The sequence below is a fragment of the Muscardinus avellanarius genome, assembly GCF_963383645.1.
Source record: "Muscardinus avellanarius genome assembly, chromosome: 2".
Lineage (NCBI taxonomy): Eukaryota > Metazoa > Chordata > Mammalia > Rodentia > Gliridae > Muscardinus > Muscardinus avellanarius.
Genome location: NC_137787.1, coordinates 60,341,772 through 60,361,894, shown reverse-complemented (window position 1 = coordinate 60,361,894; position 20,123 = coordinate 60,341,772). Strand labels below are relative to the sequence as shown.

Genomic DNA, 20,123 nt, shown 5'->3' with positions numbered 1-20,123 from the left:
AAGTTTTCATATATTTTCTTTTTTTGTTATTTCTGGAAGTCAGACCACATATTTTTTTTAAACTTCTAATTCCCATAATATGATAAAAGGTATTATTTTTAAACATCAAGGTAAACATCATAGTGATAAAGTACTAAAAACTTTTCAACTAAAATCAATAACTAGACAAAGATACCTATTTCTACTTCAAGTCAATATTGTACTGGGTCCTGATCCTTTAAATATTAGCTGGGGAAGGGGGGTACTGAGGATTGAACCTAGGGGCAGGCTACCTCCAAGCTACAACCCCAGCCCTACTTTTCATTTTTTATTTAAAACAAACAGGGTCTCACTAGATTGCTGAGAATCTCACTATTTGCTGAGGCTGTCCTCCAACCTGTGATCCTCCTGTCTCAGCCTCCCAAGTACTGGGATTACAGGCATGCAGCACCAAGCCTGGCTCTGATCCTTTAATACAAGAAAAATGAATAAAGATTAAGGGAAAAGAAATCAGTACCATCCGCTCACAACTGTAACACTTTGCAAATGTATATATTTTCATGTATATTTATATTGATACTAATAAAGGTCTTGCCAAACAATATTTGTTTCCATTTGTAAATTAGGAAATGGAGGTTCAAAAAACTTGTCTGTAGAACAAAAAGAATGGTCATTTTAGCTAGAGTGAAAGAAGATAAAATTAGAGGAAAGGTATAAATCAGAAAATGGGAGTACAAATTCCAATTTCATTCTGGTTACAGTGGAAAGCCATTAGGAAATTTTAAACAAAGACACACAAGATCTGATTTACTCCTTAAAAATAAACTAGTTAAAAATAAACTAGTTAAGGGCTAGGAACGATGGCACACATCTGTAATCCCAACTGCTTAGAAGCTAAGACAGGAGGATCAAGTTCAAGGCCAGTCTGGACACCTTAGTGAGACTCTGTCTCAAAAATAAATTTAAAAACGGGTAGATGGGGAAGATACGGGGAAGAGCAGATATGGAGGAGTGGGAGTAAAGTGAAGAAGCAATAATAATTCTGTCTGGGCCATGATAAGTGTGAGATGCCTACTAGACTCCCAAGTGAAAATTACAGGGTTAGGTTTTCAAGCCTATAGCTGAAAGGAAGAGTCTAAGCCAGAGACTTGGTTTGGGAGTCATTAACAAAAACAGAGTTATTTAAGTCTGTGGAAATAGGTAAATTACCTAGAAATGCATGTCCTATATAGTAGCTACTAGCTACCTAGAGCTATTTATGAAATTAAACTAAATTAAAAATCTAGTCCTTCAATTGCATTAGCCACATTTCAAGTGCCCAACAGCCACAATTGACTAGCAAATATTTTATTGAACAAGAGATTATTCTTATAGAATGAATAGCAAATTTTATATTGGACAATAGATTATTCTTATATTATAGAAGGTTCAATTGGACAGCATGATCTAAACAAATTATCACAAGGAGAAAGCCAAGGACAGAATTCTAGTAGAGGAGGTACAAATAAATAAAAATAAGTGATCAATGAAATATTTATCTAAGAAGCTCAAAGACATGAATGGTTCAAGAAAAATGAATGATCTGAATAGGAACACAATATCAAATAATGTTCTCAAAAGGAAAAACATGAATTTACTAAGAAATTATAATTGAACCACTCAGTGGTGTCAAGTGTGCATTTGATATTTGTAATTGTATTTAAAATAAGTCCAATCAGCATGTTGTATGATTTTCCCCTAACAAGTTTAGCTGCTTTGATAAAAGCAAGGACATAAGCATATTTAAATAGTGTTTGCCAGTCACAGATTAAGGATATAATTGCATTTACACAGGGTAAGATTTGCCAGATAAGATGAGAAAAGGTACAAAAGAGTAAAGAAGCCAGGTATGGTGGCACATGGCTGTAATTCCAATACTTATGTAAGAGGCAGATACAGGAGAATGGCAGGTCTGAGCAAAGCTTCAGAAACATGAGACTCTCAGAAACTTAGTGAGAGATTGTTTCAAAACAAAAAATAAAAAGGGCTAAGTGTGTAGCTTGGAAGCAAAATGCCCCTGAATTCAATTCTCAGTAATGGAGTGAAGTTTCTGCAAAAAAATGATCATTTGGGTTAGACCATATGCCCTAAACTGTGTAGAAAGAGGTCATGAGAAAAGAAGACAGTTTGAAACTCTACTTGTGCAAACCTTATTTGGATCCAGAGTCAAACAAAATACTTTTCAAAGCAAATGACACTTATCAGACAATTAGAAATTTAATATTATTATGTTTGGTATTTTATTATATTAAGAATTCTCAGCTGGGTGTGGTGGTGTACTCTTATAATTCCAGCATTTGAGAGGCTGAAAGAGGAGGATCAAGGTTCTTAGCCTCAGCTACTTAGTGAGTCCCTTTCCAACTCAGTGAGACCCTGTTTCAAAATAAAGAATAAAAACTAGGGCTGGGGGTATAGCTCAAGAGATAGAATGCCCCTGGGTTCCATCCCCAGTACCACAAAAAGTTCTCTTCTATAATAATACATTGTTTTAACATTTTTAAAGCATTTGATGTAGATAGGTATATCTGTGATAGTCTCAAAATAATACAGTGAAGATACATGTGAAAGTAAAAATGAAACATGACTACCTTGAGTTGATAATTTTTAGGTTGGATGATAGGTATATGAGAGTTCATTATCCTACTCAGCTTACTTCTAAATAGTAAAAAATTAAAATGAGATAAGGCAAAAAAAAATTATAAAAGAAATTCAGCCGAGAATGGTGCCACACGCTTATAATCCCAGCATTTGGGAGGCTGAAACAGGAAAATCGTGGTTCGTGGAGAGCCTCAGGTACTTAGGCCCTTTGCAACTCAGTGAGACTCTGCTTCAAAATAAAGAATAAAAAAATAGGGCTAGGGGTGTAGCTCAGAAGTAGAATGCCCATGGGTTCCATCCCCAATATAGCCAAAAAAAAAAAAAAAAGTTCATTTAAAAGAAAATGTATGTAGCTATGGTTAATTAGAATTCATACTTTAGGACCATACTTTAGGATTTAGAAAAATCTTTAAAGCTTAGCCATATATAAAATGCATACAGAAGCAGATTTTATTATAATTTGTATTAAAACAAAAGCCAAGAAAAGTGAGGTTAAAAAAATAGTGAAATTAACATAAATCAAAAGATATATGCTATGATTTACTCTGTACCAATGTTTTCTATGAAGAATAATTTAATGAATATAATTTTCTTGACTTAAAAATGTTTGGCATTAAAAAATTCTAAATAATCAGGGTGCAGTGGCCTGTAATCTCAGAATATGCGAGGCTGAGGCAGCAAAATCACAGGTTCAAGGCCAGCCTTTACAACTTAGCAAGACCCTCAGCAATTTAGTGAGATCCTTGGCAACTTGGCAAGACACTCTCAAAATAAAAAGTTAAAAGGGCTGGGGATGTAGCTTAGAATGTCCCTAACTTCAATCCCCACTACCAAAAGAAATCCAAATAAACAAGAAATACCAAAACTTATAGCGCCATCTTAATCATTCATATCCTTTCTTGTATTTTACATTAAAAAATTCTTTAATTTACCATACTGTCATTTCAATATACCATTTAGCAAACTCCTTTACAAATCCACAAACTGTAAATAGGTTTGGGGGGTTTCTTTTTGTTTTTTATTTTTGTTTGTTTGGAGGGTTTTGTTTTTGTTTTGTTTACATTTTTCAAAACATAATTTTATTGGTGCATTATAATCTCAGATCATAATATAGTTCAGAGTGATAGAGGTATACATACACATAGCACTTGGTGACCTTCTCCCCAGCTCCCTCTCCACTTCCCCTCTGTTCCCCATACATGATAGATTGGTATTGATAATTTCACATATGCACATAACATCAATGAAAGTGTTTCTTTTGTTTTTTTAATATTTAGAAAAACTTACTATTTCTTTCTGTTCTCTTCGAAAAGAAGAAAATAAGTACTGTTCTTATACTCCAGATGCTGAAGAGGAAGCAAAATACAGAAACAAAAACCATCATTAGAATAAGTATATTAGAAGCCATATAAAATAAAAGTATATATTTCCAATCAAAGTTTGTTATATTATTTCCCTTTATGTACTAAAAATCAAAAAGCATTGCTTTCTGTCAGAAAACATCAGAAGTCTATCTGAAACTTTCAAAGGAGAGTTAGCCTAAAGTCATGGAACTTCTGAGGGTCCCCTGAATTGCAAAATTGCCTTCCTGTGCATGAGTACATTCCTCTGGAGAAAGCATTGCTTTCCTCAATCTCAAAACGGTCTACTAAGCCCCCTAAAAAAATTAAGAACAGTATTATAGAATTATTTCTCACTAAGTATCAATCCAAAACCTTTCCACAGAAAACAAGACAGAACCACAACATGAACCTTACCCTTATATAAAAATTAACTCAAAATTCTATAAGCACACTTGTATTCCATTGTGATGTTTGACTACAATGCACTAATAAAAATATATTTTAAAAAATTCTATAAGCACAAAAGAAAATATTCAGGAACTATAGCTAAGCAAGATGTTCTTAGACTTGACAAGTAAAACATATCTATTAAAAGAAAAACTGGCAAATTGGATCTCATCAAAACTGAAAACCTTTGTTCTGCAAAAGACCTTAGCAGGAGAATGAAGGGACAAGTGATAAAGACTCTATTAAAGACTAAATATACTCTACATACTATATACTAAAGACTGCAAAATCACATCCAAAAATTTGTATCTAAGACAAACAGTCGGTTCTGTGTCCCTGCAGATTTTTGTACCCGCAGATTTAACTAATCACAGATTAAAAAATACATTAAAAGAAATCATGTGTGTACTGAACATATATGGTTTTCCCTAAACATACAGATTAACAACTATTTACAAAGCATTTATACTGTATTAGGTACTATAAAGAAACCTAGAATGGTATAAAGCATATGGGAGGATATATGTACATAATATGTATATCCTAAGCCATTTAATATAAAAGACTTGAGAATCCAGATTTTGGTATCCTCGGGGATACGCCTATAATCCTCCATGGATACTAAACTATCAAGGGACACCTGCATAAAAAGCTCACAAAATTCAAGTTATTAAAAAGATAATAATCCAATTACAAATTGGACAAAAGACATAAATAGATATTTTACTAAAAAGGAGATACAGCCGGGCGTGGCGACACATGCTTGTAATCCAGGCATTTGGGAGGCTGAGACAGGAGGATCATGGTTAGTGGACAGCCTCAGCTACTACTTAGTGAGACCCTTTGCAACTCAGTGAGACCCTGTTTCAAAATAATGAATAAAGAAATAGGGCTGGGGGGTGTAGCTCGGAGGTAGAATGCTCCTGGGTTCTATCCCTAGTACAACAAAAAAAGGAGATATATATGGTAAATAAATACATGAAATTATTAGCCATCAGAGAAATGTAAATTAAAACCCTAATAAGGGAGCCAGGCATGGTAGTGAGTGCCTATAATCCCAGTACTTGGGAGGCTGAGAAAGGAAGATCACAGGTTCAAGACTACTCTTAGCAACTTAGTAAGGCCCTCTGCAACTTAATGAAAATAGGGCTGTGGGTATAGCTGAGAAGTATAATAGCCCTGGGCTCATTCCCTAGTACCACAAAAAGGGAGAGTGGGGTGGAATATAGCTCAATGGCAAAGCACTTGTCTGGCATCCAAAACGCCCTAGATCCAACCCTAGCACTAATAATAATAATAATAATAATAATAATAATAATAATAATAATCAAGAATATATACCTATAGGAATTATCACAATAGAAAATAGTGGTAATACCAAATGCTTAGCAAGGATACAAAGAAACTAGTTCACACACACACACACACACACACACACACACACACAGTACCTATTGAGAATATAAAATGGTATACCTATTCTTAGCAATTTCTTACAAAACTATACATGTAGCCCTGAGTTCAATCCCCCACACCTAAAAAAAAAAAAAAAACCAAACATATAACATGTACGTACCATATGTACCAGCATACTTGTTTAATTCCAATACTTAGGAGGCTGAGACAAGAGGAATGCTGCCTCAAGGACAGCCTCAAGTAGTGAGACTCTCAGCAACCTATCAAGACCCTATTCTCAAACAAAAAATAAAAAGGACTTTGGGGTGTAACTTGGAGGTAAAATACTGGTACCATTCCCCAGTACCATAAAAAAAAGAAAAAAGTTATGTTTACATCATACTATAGTTTATTACGTTAAACAGTAAATCTTAAAAATGTATGTATCTTAATTTATAAGCACATTATTGCTAAAAATGTTAATAGCTATTTGAGCTGATGAAAAATGGTAACAAAGGATTTGCTCAATATAGGGTTGCCACAAATCTTCAATTTATAAAAAAAACTGTATCTACAAAGTGCAATAAAGCAAGGTATGCACTACTATTATTACACTATGCAAGTACATTTTAAAAACTGTAGAATAAATAATTATATATGTATAATTACATATAAGCATGTTACAGTTTTTAACAAGATTAACTTTGGAAGAGCCAAAAAATAAAAACACCAAAAGACTACCTGCTATTAAATTTTAAAAGTAGTCAAGCACCACAATATAAAAAGCCTACAGGGTTTCAAAGAGAATCTTACTAAAACTATAAAAATATATCATAACACTATTTAAACTATTTCAGTGCATTAAAAAATAAGAAAGGCTTTCAGATGTTTCTATAAATTTATCACAACACAGGAAGTAAAAAATATTCCTAGAATTAAACAATGATTCAATATTTAACATAATCATCTGACTTCTACTGGACATTCAAGTTTATCACTCTTAAATTCTTCCTTCCATAAAGCCCCAGGGCATGGACACAATTCAGCTAAATTCTTTGCCAGTTTGTAACTAGAATGGCCTTTACTTCTGTTTCCTATACCTTGTTCCTCATTTCCATTTTTTACTTCATCAAAATTGCCTTTACCAACCATATTATACCAACATTCATGAAGTTTTGAACTTCCCTACAGGTATTCTCTTCTTTGAGCCTTCATCAGAATTACCGTTTACTCTCCATTCATGGCAATACAGGGCCTTTTCCAACATGTACTTCAAAACTGTTTCAGCTTCTTTCTACCCATTAATAGTTCAAAAGCTGCCTCCACATTTTCAAGTATTTGTAATAACCGTAATCATGGTACCAATTTTCTGTCTCAATAGGTTTTGTGCTTATGTAACAGAATTACTGAAACTGGGGTGTTCTTGTTTTTGTTTTTTTGTGGTACTGCAGATGGAACCCAGGGGCATTCTAATTCTGAGCTACATCTTCAGCCCTATTTTTTATTCTTTATTGTGAAACAGAGTCTGAGTTGCATAGGACCTCATTGAGTAGCCAAGGCTGGCGGCAAAATGCAATCCTCCTGTCTCAGCCTCCAGAATGCTGAGATTACAAGCATGTACCACCATGCCTGGCTGAAACTGGGTAATTTATAAACAACCAAAATTTATTTCTCATGGTTCTCAGGTCTAGGAAGTCTTATTGCTTCTTGACACAAGAAAAGAAATAGGAACATAATCACCTTTCTCAGTTCCCTTGCTTAAATTTCTTCTGCCAAAGCCCACTGAAGAGACCAAAAGGGAGGAAGATGCAAAAACAAGTATGGTTAATCCCTCTGGGAAGGTCAACATTTTATCATAACTGACCTCTAAATTATAAAGAATGAAATGTCTGGAAACTTATAATTTGAAAAAAATAAGGTATCCAGGATTATAATTATTTATAAAGTTAATAGAATGAGCTGGGGTATAGCTCAGTGGAACACTTGCCTTGCACAAACAAGGACCTGGGTCCCATCCCCAGCACCACACACACAAAAATAAATAATAATAATGGTAGAGATTAAAATTGTTTTTTACTTATATATTAAAATGACTCAACTCCCAAAGTAATGCACATCTGCCAACAAAATGAAGAAATACAAAACTGTAATTGCAACTTCACCCTCACTCTGTGGAACACAACCTTAATAACTCCTATGACATAAATCTGACATGTAGATTACAATTTAAGTTTCAGTAAGAGTTGAAAAGATCAGGCAAATAAAAATATACTATTCAACCTGAAAGGTAGAAAAACAATAAAGGAACCACACCAAATTTTTCCACATTCATATATATATGAGAAACTACAGTAAAATCACAAAGCACCTTATATGAGTTACTGATATTCAAAGGACAACTATGATTGTATATATATGCATATATATGAAATAGCTATGATTAAATATATATATGTATTACATATATTATATATACTCAGTCCTGATCTCTCTAATAAATGCACTTGGGAAAGTGGAAATTCAGAGACAGCTGTCACATTTTAAAGATACTCAGATGCAAGTGGTATAATCAATAGCTATATAATCATTGCAAACTATAAAGAGTAAAATAACATAATTCATTGTTCCTTCTGCTCCAGTCCTTTAAGTAAATCCTAGTCCAGTCCTCAAGACTGTTTCCACAAGAAATAAGTCCAAGTCAAAATCAGGCAACAGCTCCCATTACATGCAAAAGAAAATGCTCACAATAAGTCTTCTATTTACCACAACATCCAATTTTATTTTGTTGTATTTTATTTCATACTTTTTTTGATTGTCATCAATTAGAAAGACAATTGTGTTCTTTGTGGGATACCTGGTCTAGGCTTCTAAAACTGAAGAACTCGTTGAAACAGAAGCTGCAACAGTTGAGAACAAGGTCACAATTGTGAATGAGAAAAAGCAAAAATGGCTCTGAAGCTTAGCAAGTCAAGAAATACTAGATGCAGGTGACAACAGTCAGAGGGACACATAAGGTTTAAAAAAGCTTCATGCTGGAGCTGGGCGTGGTGGCGCACACTTATAATCCCAGCGCTTGGGAGGCTGAGATAGGAGGATCTCCTGTCTCACAGGTTCGAAGCCAGCCTCAGCTACTAGCAACTTAGTGAGACCCTGTTTCCAAATAAATTATAAAATAGGTCTGGACCGGGCGTGGTGGCACACGCTTGTAATCCCCGCACTTGAGAGGCGGAGAATAGGATCACACAGGTTCAAAGCCAGCCACTCTGGTTTAAGAGACCCTGTTTCCAAATAAAAAACATAAAATAGGTCTGGGAGTATAGCCCGAAGGTAGAAAAGCCCCTGGGTTCCATCCCCAGTACCACAAAAAAAAAAAAAAGCTTCATACTCCATAGAAAAATCAAACTGAAGAAATTACAACTTTTAAAGAAATGAAGTTTTTCTACTTAAGAAAAAATAAAATAAAATAAAACTAGGGACAGGCATGTGGCCCATGCCTGTAATCCCAGTACTTGGGAGACTGAGACAGAAGGATCAGAGGTTCAAAACCAATCTCATCAATTTAGCAAGACCTCAACAATTTAGTGAGACTCTATTTCAAAATTTAAAATAATATAGGGCTGGAGGAGTAGCTCAAACACACCTGGATTCAATCCCTAGTACCACAAAAACAAAAAAATTATAAAAAAAAAAAAATTGGGGCTAGGGGTGTACCACAGCATTGCTTAGCATGCATGATGCCATGGGTTCAATCCTTAGTACCTCAAAAATGAGATTAAAATTAGTAATGAGATCAATTAGTAAGTGATTTACTTACCACAAAAAAATCTTACAAAAGCAGTAATAGATTCAGTGGACAACAATTTATAGGCAGCTATTAGCAGTGGCAGAGTAGAGTTCCCTAGCAGACATTCTTCTGCAACTAGCTATGAATCCTTCATAAAAGGAAAAAAAAATCCATTTCTAAGCCAGGTATTGTAGGATTGTAGGTACACTTTTTTTTTTTTTTTTTTTTTTTTTTTTGGCGGTACTGGGGATGGAACCCAGGGGCATTCTACCTCTGATCTACACCCCTAGCCCTAGTTTTTATTCTTTATTTTGAAACAGGGTCTCACTGAGTTGCAAAGGGCCTCACTAAGTAGCTGAGGCTGCTTACATGAACCGTGATCCCTGTCTCAGCCTCCCAAATGCTGGGATTACAAATGTGTGCCACCACGCCTGGCTTGGTACACATTTATTATTCCTACTTGGGAGGCTGAAACAAGAGGATCATACGTTTAATGACAGCCTCAGCAACTCAGTAAGACCCTGTGTCAAAAATAAAAAAACTGGGGTATAGCTCAGTGGTAGAACATACCCTGGATTCAATCCCCAGCACCACAAATTTTTAAAACTCAATTTTAAAATTTTAAAAACTCAGCTGGGCGTGGTGGTGCATGCTTGTAATCCCAGCATTTGGAGGCCTGAGACAGGAGGATCCAGGTTCACAGACTGTCTCAACTACTTAGTGAGGCCCTTTGCAACTCAGTGAGACACTATTTCAAAATAAAGAATAAAAAATAAGGCTTGGAGTGCAGCTCGGAGGTAGAATGTCCCTGGGTTCCATCCCGTTCTGAAAAAAAATAAATAAAAACTCAAGTAGAGTTTTATTGAAATATTTTTAATGTTTTAATCAAATAAACATCTCACATTTATTCCCTATTTAAATTTATTTTCTGCCTTCTCTTTTCAAAAAAAAATAGAAAGGAAGCAAAAGAGGCTCAGCATTACAAAATTATACCACTACCATGCCTAGAATAAAAAATTCCACGCCAGATGTGGTGGCCCATGCCTGTAATCCCAGTGCTTGGGAGGCTGAGAGAGGAAGACTGCAGATTAGAGGCCAGTCTCAGCAATTTGGCAAGACTCACAGCAATTTAACAAGACTTCTGTTTCTAAGATAGGCCTCCTTGCTCCCTGAGTATTATTTTCTTTGGGTTCACAACCTTTGAATTTTCTGTTCTCTGTTCTTAAAAAGAATCCCAAAATTCCAAATTCCAAAAGATTTCAAATAAGAAAATAAAGAAACTAGCTGCCGGCCATGGTGGCACAGACCAGCCAGCTCGGCCCATGCCTGTAATCCCAGTACTTGGGAGGTTGTAACAGAAACATCCCAGGTTCAAAGTCAGTCTCAGCAACTTTGCAAGATCCTGTTTCAAAAATAAAAAACAGGGCTGAGGTAAAATGTTCCTGGGTTCAATCCCAGTACCTCAAAAAGAACAAAGGAACAGGTGCAACTAGTAGAAATAATTATTTTGTAATATTTATGCAGAAAATTTCAGCTCTCCTATTTAAAGATAAAAAGCTAAAATTTTTTGAGCTTCAGGAATTTCTTTTTTTTTTTTTTTTTTTTTTTTTTTTTTGGTAGTACTGGAGAGTAAACCTAGGGGCATTCTACCTCCAAGCTACCTCCTCACCTCAGCCCTTTTTACCCATAAAAAAAATACCCTTTTTATTTTAAAACAAGGTCTCACTAAGGATCAGAGGGCCACTGAGACCTTTTTTCAAAGTGAAGAAGAAAAAATCGGACTGGGGATCTAGCTCGGAGGTAGCACCACAAAAAAAAGGGGGGGGATTTATTTTACTATAGCAGCCCCAAAGATAAAGCTTCTACTTCCACCAAATCTCAAAGCAAAAACTTGAGTATCACTTTTAATCCCTCCTTTACCTACCATGAAATTCTATCAGATTTACCTCCAAAATACTTCAAAATAATCTGTTCACCTCCAGTATTACTGGACAGTCCAATCCATTTGCATGTTTTTTCTTTTTTTCTCTTTTTCTGTACTGGGATTGAACCCGAGGGCATTCTACCTCCCAGTTACACCCCAGCCCTGTTTTATTTTTATTCTGAAACAATACCTCACTAGGTTACCGAGAGTCTCACTACTTGCTGAGACTGTCCTTGATCCTCCTGCCTCAGCCTCCCAAGTACTGGGATTACAGGCATGCGCCTCCATGCCCATCTGCACCTTCAGCTTCTCTAACAGCCTTCTAAGTCTTTCTACCTTGTCCTCCTCTTACCCGCTCTCCATGACAGCTCACATGATCCTCTTTAACTTACATTTCATCATACTATTCTTCCACCATATAAGCTTCCCATTTTATCTAAAATGAAATTAAAACTCCTAGCCCTACACTCCATGACCTGGATCCTGCCTGATTCTCCAAGCTCAGTTCATATCACTTTTACTTTCTAATATACTTTACAAATATGCCTATCTTTTTGTTCCTCAAGTCCTATTCTCTTCAGGTTCATAGCCTTTGCATTTTCTGTTCTCTTCTTGGAAAGATCTAAACTCAACTCCGAGACTCTTGTCTTTAGGATATATGAAGAACACATTCATAGGAAAAAATTCAAACACTAACACACAAAAAAATATGAAAGAAATAACTACTTAAAACTCCACTACCTAGAAAGAACTGCAGATAATTCTTTTAGATGTCTTTTTTTTGGGGGGGACGGGTCTAGTGATGGAACCCAGGGGCATTTGACCTCTGAGCTATACCCCCTGCCCTATTTTTTATTCTTTATTTTGAAACAGGGTCTCACTGAGTTGCAAAGAACCTCACTAATTAGCTGAGGCTGTCCGCAAACCGCGATCCTCCAATCTCAGCCTCCGGAATGCTGGGATTACAAGTGTGCGCCACCATGCCCAGCTATCTTTCATATATCTTTATGGATGGATACATATGACATCTTTCTCCATATAAAAGTACTCTTTATAAACTCCAACTTTTTCCACACTGATTCCTCATGTTTTAGTTCTCAACTCAAATACCACTTCCCCAAAAGGGATCTTCCAAGACCATCCTAGAGTAGTCAATTTCTATTACATCACCCAATTTATTTTCATTGCATTTATCTCTCTAATTTAGCTATGTTTGTTTTTGTCTAGTTTTTGCCTTTCCAACCCTAGTTGAATGCAAGCTCTAGGAGACCAAATATCTTACTCTGCTTTCTCTATCACCATGTCTAACCCAATGCTTGACCATTAAAATTGGCTAGTACTTAAGAAATAAAGAGATGATGGCTTTAATTAACATTTATAAGCTACTACATCCTAAATTTGTATCTTGTCGTTCAGTTTTCTCTTCTACACTGCATACTTAACCATTCACTTGATAGCTCCATCTGGGGGTCACCAAATCTCCTCCTCATGTTGTTTGCTATTTAAATAAATTTTACAACCACCAAATTTTCCAAGCCAAAAACTTGAGTTTTATCCTTGATGTGATCCCTCCCTCACATCAAAAACCTCTCCATATTACTTCAATTCTACCTTCTAAATCTCTTGAATCCATTTCATTCATTCCATCTGCATCTCTTCAACTCCACCACTCAAGTGAAATCATCATCCACATTTTCTCTCCTTATCAACTATGACAACCTTTAACTTTTGCTCCAGATCCATTCTTAATCCCCTCAAATGGATTCTCCATGCTTCCCACCACTTTTAAAATAAAGTCTAAAATCCTTATCATGCACTAGAAAACTCCCAAGACATACCATCTGCCTAACTACTCAGCCTTTTCTCTATAATCACTTTGGCCTTTCTTTAAACCTACCAAATTCTATCCTATATCACGACTTTCAAGGATGTTATTCCTTTGTCCTAAAGCACTCTTTATCTACCATGCCATACCACTCTAGATATACAAACTCATCCTACAGTCTCAAATTCAACCATTACTTCTTCAGAGGGTTTGTAGCAGAATCTTAACATTATCCTTCTCCAAATCTCAGAGATTTATAACCTGATTTTATATAATCACACAGCAATCTAGTAGATGCTGCTATGAAGAGACTTTACAGACATAATTAAGGTTGATTTTAAAACAGATTATACGGAATTATCCTGGAGGCCTAATATAATCACTTAAGCTCTTAAAAGCAGAGCTTTCTCTCATCTAAGGGTAAAGTAGGAAGTAAGAGAGATGCAGCAAAAAGTTGGCCAACCACCTGATTGTGTCAGAAAGCAGACTCTTCCCAGAGAGACTCCAGATAAGACCACAGGCCAGCTGATATCTTGACAAAGGACCTATGAGACTATAAGCAGAAACCAAGTTCTTCTTGTAGCAAACCACCTGGGCTTCTGACCTACGGAACTCTGATATAATAACTGGGTGTTGTTTTTAAACTGCTCAATTTGTGGCAGCAATGGAAAACTAATACCTTGGCTCTTCGTTGATCCCTATTCCCACATCATATTGGGTTAGGGCCCCGTTACACATTCCAATGGGATTTCACACTCCTCTTTCACAACACTCATCATACTTATTAATGTAGATAGTCTAAGACCTGTCAGAGCTTCTGTATTTTTGTGCATCAAACATCATTATAATCCAATGGCTACATAAAAGATGCCCATAAACATTTGTTGAATGGATAAATGATCTTTTTATTAATTGGATCTGAATTCTCAATCATAACATACCTTCTGTAAAGTACTATATTATAAAAACTTAAAGGTCAACTGCCTTACATCACTGGCAAAGAAAGGAAGGAAGGAAGGAAGGAAGGAAGGAAGGAAGGATGGATAAATGGAATATATTCAGATGGAATATTGTTATTCAATATTTTCCATTCAAATGGAAAAATTGTTATTTTGGTTTTAGAAATCCTATTTCACTAATCATTACTCCCCATTCCATGCCCAGTGCCTCTAGCAGATCTTAAATATCTACTAGAAATCACAAAGCACTGCCATTTAGAGCCAATAACACTAAGTGATATCCTCAGGAATGTCAGATTATAAATACAGCTTTAAAACAATTGTTCTACTATTTTATTTTATTTTTTGAAGATTTAAAGTTTATTAGAAAGATAGAAATACAGAAAATAGAAATACAGCTCCATACCAGACTGGCATGGAGGGGTGACTCGAAATGAATACACCCAATCATTCTACTATTTTAAAGAAATATTCAAACTGCAAAAATAATATATGTTCAACATGAGAAATTACTCTTTTATGATAAAAAGAGACTGAATATATTAAAACTATCTGGACAGAAGAAGGAAAGGTCAACAAAGAGAACAACTTACTTACATCAATGGAAAAGCAAAAAATGGGAGTGTCATGGCAAGTCTTGCTGTGAATTCATCAGGTAGATACCACAAGTATACAATTAAGCATGTAAACAGATAGAGAACCGAGGAATAGAGAATTAATCTTCCAACCCATAATTTTTGTAATCTCTGGTTTTTTTCCCTAAATTCTTCCAATGCTTGAATTTCCTGTTGGAAGAAAAATTATTCTGTATTATTAAATCTCACATTTCATTAGAAAAGTAAACTTTTAAAAATTTTTTACGATAGATTATAAAGAACTCTTAAAATTCAATAAAACATAATACTCTAATATTTTAAGACAAAACATCATATGAAAAAGAAAAGTAAAAATGTATAATCCTTACACTGACAAACCATTGCCTAAAATGAAAAGTTAAATATTATTTTTAACCTATCAAATTAGCAAATACTACAGGAATGAAATTGGCATAAGAAATATTTGTTGAGTCAAACCAATAGTAATTCTCCATGCACCAGGCCTTAAAATAATCTGGCAACAAAAAGAATTAATAAAAATTAAAACACTGCCGAGCATGGTGGCACATGCTTGTAATCCCAGCACTTGGGAGGCTGAGATAGGAGGATCGCACAGGTTCGAAGCCAGCCTCAGCTACTTAGTGAGGCTCTCAGCAACTTAGTGAGACTCTGTTTCCAAATGAAATAAAAAATAGGTCTGGGAGTACAGCCGGGAGGTAGAAAGTCTCTGGGTTCCACTCCCAGTATCACACACACACAAAAAAAATTTAAAACACTAAACCATACTAGATTCTTTCCATCTATTCACCACTCCCAATATTCCCAGGGAACACCATTTTTTATAATAGGAAATGTTAAAAGCTATGAATGTTTTGCCAACTGACTAAAATTATGCAGCCTATCATATAATCTATTTTATACTACATGTAGCATTGATTTACACCATGCTGTGATCTAATTTCACTTTAACAGGTTCTATTACTCGATACAGACTTCTTAAGCTACTGACAGACTGATTTTTTTTGAGATCGTGTATGTGAAATTTCTCAGGCTTATTCTACATCCTATCTAAATTCCAATGCTAGATCTGTTCTCCAAAACGATACATCATAAAATAATATTTAATGCCTAAAATGAATTGAAATACTTCAGAGTCAAAGAACATACCTTATCAATACTTTCTAGAACTTCTACTGTTGAAGGTTTTGTCTGTTACAGAAATAGAAATGAGACAGCATTAACATTTGTTACTGTAAACTTAGAAACATGTTTCATTTATATAATCATAAAAGAACATTCTAGCCAGTTGTGGTCACACACATCTATAATCTCAGGTATTGGGAGACTGGGGTAGGAGGACCAAAAATTTGACTTGCCTGGGCAATTTAGCAAGACTCTGTCTCAAAATAAACTTTAAAAGTACTGAGGATATATCTCAGTGTAGGAGCACATGTCTAGCATGCTCTAGGCCCTGGGTTCAGTCCCAAGTACCTCAAAAACAAAAGAAAATTTTAACATAAAATGAAGTTTGCTCAAGTGTTAGGATATATGTATTCCTATTTATAACTAAGATGTATTTAAATGAAAATTACAAATGCAAACAGAACTACAAAAAGATTTTTTTAAATAAGCTGCTACTTAACTTTAGTCCTAGGAAGACTAAAAATACTAAAAAAAAATTTAACTCTGATAGCTCAACTTTTACCATTCTCAATCTTGACAGGACATTTTTATAGAAAGAAACAAATTTTCCTACAAGAAAATGATTATTCAAAAGAATTCACACATCAAAAAATTAACAGGCTGGAGTGGGGGTGTGGCTTAGTGGTAAAGCACTTGACTAGCATATCTGAGAGCCTGGATTCAATATCCAGTACCACACAAAAGAAAAAAAGGCAAAAAAAAAAAAAAAAAGCAAAACATTCAGACTAAAGATGGTATGGTGTTAAATATTCACTGAGATCTCTGAAGGTCAAAATCAGTAAGACACCTTCATTTTAATTCCTAAACTATATATTTTTTTGAAGATCAAATTTTTATTTTTTTATTTATTTTTTATATTTTTGGTGGTACTGGGGTTCCTAGAAGCCCTTCTACCTCCGGGCTACACTCCCAGACCTATTTTATACTTTTTTTACATTTGGAAACATGGTCTCTTAAGCCAGCGGGGCTGGCTTCCAACCTGTGAGATCCTCCTGTCTCCACCTCCCAAGCACTGGGATTACAAGCGTGCGCCACCACGCCCAGCGTGAAGATCAAATTTTTAAAGAGCATCTAGGAATACTTCATTCTTAAAGTGCTAATTTGCCAGGCTTTTTCTTTTATGCTACACAGAATAAATATCAGCCCCAATAGTTCCTATAACACTTGAAAAAATACTCACCAATTACAAACTCAACACCCCAAGTGAATAACAAGTACCAATTAATTACAGTTACTGTAAGAGTTGTGAACATTAGGGTGAACCATACAAAATTGCCATTTTGTTATTCAAAGCAATAGAAGAGTGACAATTTCATGTGGCTCAACATAATAGGAAAATAAAGGAGGAACAGATAAATTGTTCCTCGTGTCATTTTAAATCATCTCATTTGTGGGAGTTTTTGGGGAGTTGTTGGGTGGAAGTAGTAGTGGGAGTGGGGGGTCAAAGAACATAAAATTATACCATGGTGACTATTCCTAATGATATGTTGTATTTTTCAAAAATGCTAACAGGATAAATTTTATGTGTTCTCACTGCAAAAAAATGATAACTATATTACGTAATACATAGGCTAATTAGCTAGATTTAACCATACCGCAATATGTATCTATTTCCAAACATCTTATGTTGTACATGATAAATATATACAATTTTGGGGGAGGGGGTACTAGGGGTGGAACCCAGGGGCTTTCTACCTCCGGGATATACTCGCAGACCTAGTTTATATTTTATTTGGAAACAGGGTCTCACTAAGTTGCTGAGAGCCTCACTAAGTAGCTGAGGATGGCTTATAAAATTTTATCTGTTGGTTTAAAAAAGACAAAGAATGAGCTGGGTGTGGTGTCCCACACTTGTAATCCTAGCATAGGGTGGCAGAGACCAGAGGATCCTGGAAAATCATGGTTCCCAGATAGCCTCAGCTACCTAGCAAGACCCTTCACAACTCAGTGAGACCTTATTTCAAAAATAAAAGACTTAAAAAAAAAAAATAGGGCTAGGGCTGGGGGGGGGTAGCTCGGAGGTAGAATAGCCCCAAGTTCCATCCCCAGTACTGCATGAATAAATAAATAAATAAATAGATAGATAGATAGATAAATAAATAAATAAAATTTTAAAACAAAGGAAGTAAAAAGAGATCAATATAATACCAATTCAAACCATGGATTGTAGCTGGGCGTGGTGGCTCACACTTGTAATCCCGCGCTTGGGAGGCTGAGACAGGAGGATCGCACAGGTTCAGATCCAACCTCAGCTACTTAGTGAGACTCTCAGCAACTTAGTGAGACCCTGTTTCCAAATAAAATATAAAATAGGTCTGGGAGTACAGCCCGGAGGTAAAAAGCCCCTGGGTTCCACCCTCAGTACCACCGAAAAAAAAAGAAAAAAAAAAGCACAAAACATGGATTGTTCCATCAACAGTGAAAAGTAAATTATGTACCAAGTATTGCTAGACTACACTATTAGAAAATACAAAGTATAGAAATAAACAGATTGTCCTAGACTACTTTATCTCCTCTTACATTAAAGAACAGGATTTATAAATATATTCTCTAGGGATAAAATTGAGATACTTCCTCTAGAAGTTGTAGTATGGGAAGGAAACAAGAAGAGATAAGCATTTGCACACAAATATATAAATACAGAAATGAGCTGGGCATAGTGGCTCACACTTGTAATCCCAGTACTTAGGAGGCTGAGACACAAGGATCACAGATTCAAGGCCAGCCTCAGCTACTTAGTGAGGCCCACCACAATTTAGTGAAACCCTGTTTCAAAATAAAGAATAAGCTGGGCGTGGTGGCGCACGCTTGTAATACCCACACTTTGGAGGTGGAGACAGGAGGATCCTGCAGGTTCGAAGCCAGCCGCGCTGGCTTAAGAGACCGTTTCCAAATAAAAAATATAAAATAGGTCTGGGAGTGTAGCCCAGAGGTAGAAGGGCTTCCAGGAACCCCAGTACCACCAAAATAATAATTAATAATTAATAATAATAATAATAATAATAATAATAAATAAAAATTCGGGCTACACGTGTAGCTCAAAAGTAGAATGTCCCTGGGTTCAATCCCCAATACAACAACAACAAAAAAAATTAAATATAGAAGTAAAAATTATTAGTAAGTCCAAGAGAAATAAGTATATTGAAGAGACATTAAACACCTATAGAATAAGATAAAATTCAAATTAAAAAGTAATTCAGGGCGGGGGCTTGGTGGCGCAGGTGTGTGATCCTAGTACTTGGGAGGCTGAGAAAGGAGGATTGCAGGTTCAAAGCCAGCTACTTACTGAGGCCATCTACAATTTAGTGAGATCCTGTTTCAAAATAAAGAATAAAAATAGGGTTAGGGGGTGTAGATCAGAGGAAGAATGCCCCTGGGTTGAATCCCCAGTTCCACACACAAAAAGAGTAATTCACAAGAATGAAAATAGAAATTAAAGTTACAAGAAATTAAATAGGGCCGGGCATGGTGGCATACGCTTCTAATTCCCACTTGGGAGGTTGAGACAGGAGGATCGCGCAGTTTCAAAGCCAGCCTTGCTGGCTTAAGAGACCATTTCCAAATAAAAATATAAAAATAGGTCTGGGAGTGTAGCCCAGAGGTAGAAGGGCTTCCAGGAACCCCAGTACCGCCAAAAAAAAAAAAAAAAAAAAAAATTTAAATAGGTATCAAACTATACCTGAAGGGTATACCATAAAGGAGACTTTTACAAATAGCTTTATGTACCTTTATCTTTTACTTTTCTTTTTCTTTTTTTTTTTTTTTCTTTTTTTTGGTGGCATCAGGGGTGGAACCCAGGGGCTTTCTCTGTGCTACATTCCCAAACCTGTTTTATATTTTATTTGGAAACAGGGTCTCACTAAGTCCCTGAGAGCCTGGTAGCAGAGGCTGGCTTCGAACTTGGTCGATCCTCCTATCTCAGCCTCCCAAGCACGGGGATTACAAAGGTACAAACCACGCCCGGCTTTATGTAACATTTTTATGTTAGATTTAAGAACTAGTAGTAGGGAAAAGCAACTTACCCTCCATCG

At 35.7% G+C, this 20,123-nt stretch overlaps 1 protein-coding gene across 1 annotated transcript in view; it reads right to left on the bottom strand.

Moving 5' to 3' along the window:
* The window catches only part of LNPK (lunapark, ER junction formation factor), a gene marked incomplete at both ends in the record, with an annotated part of 70,123 nt that overhangs the window by 49,982 nt on the left and 18 nt on the right, over positions 1-20,123 (bottom strand). Inside the window, 4 exons of the mRNA XM_080690022.1 lie at positions 3,904-3,962; positions 14,891-15,078; positions 16,057-16,098; positions 20,115-20,123. The exon at positions 20,115-20,123 is cut by the window's right edge and continues 18 nt beyond it. Of these exons, the coding sequence (XP_080546148.1) occupies positions 3,904-3,962; positions 14,891-15,078; positions 16,057-16,098; positions 20,115-20,123 (298 nt within the window). The remainder of the gene's footprint in view (positions 1-3,903; positions 3,963-14,890; positions 15,079-16,056; positions 16,099-20,114) is intronic.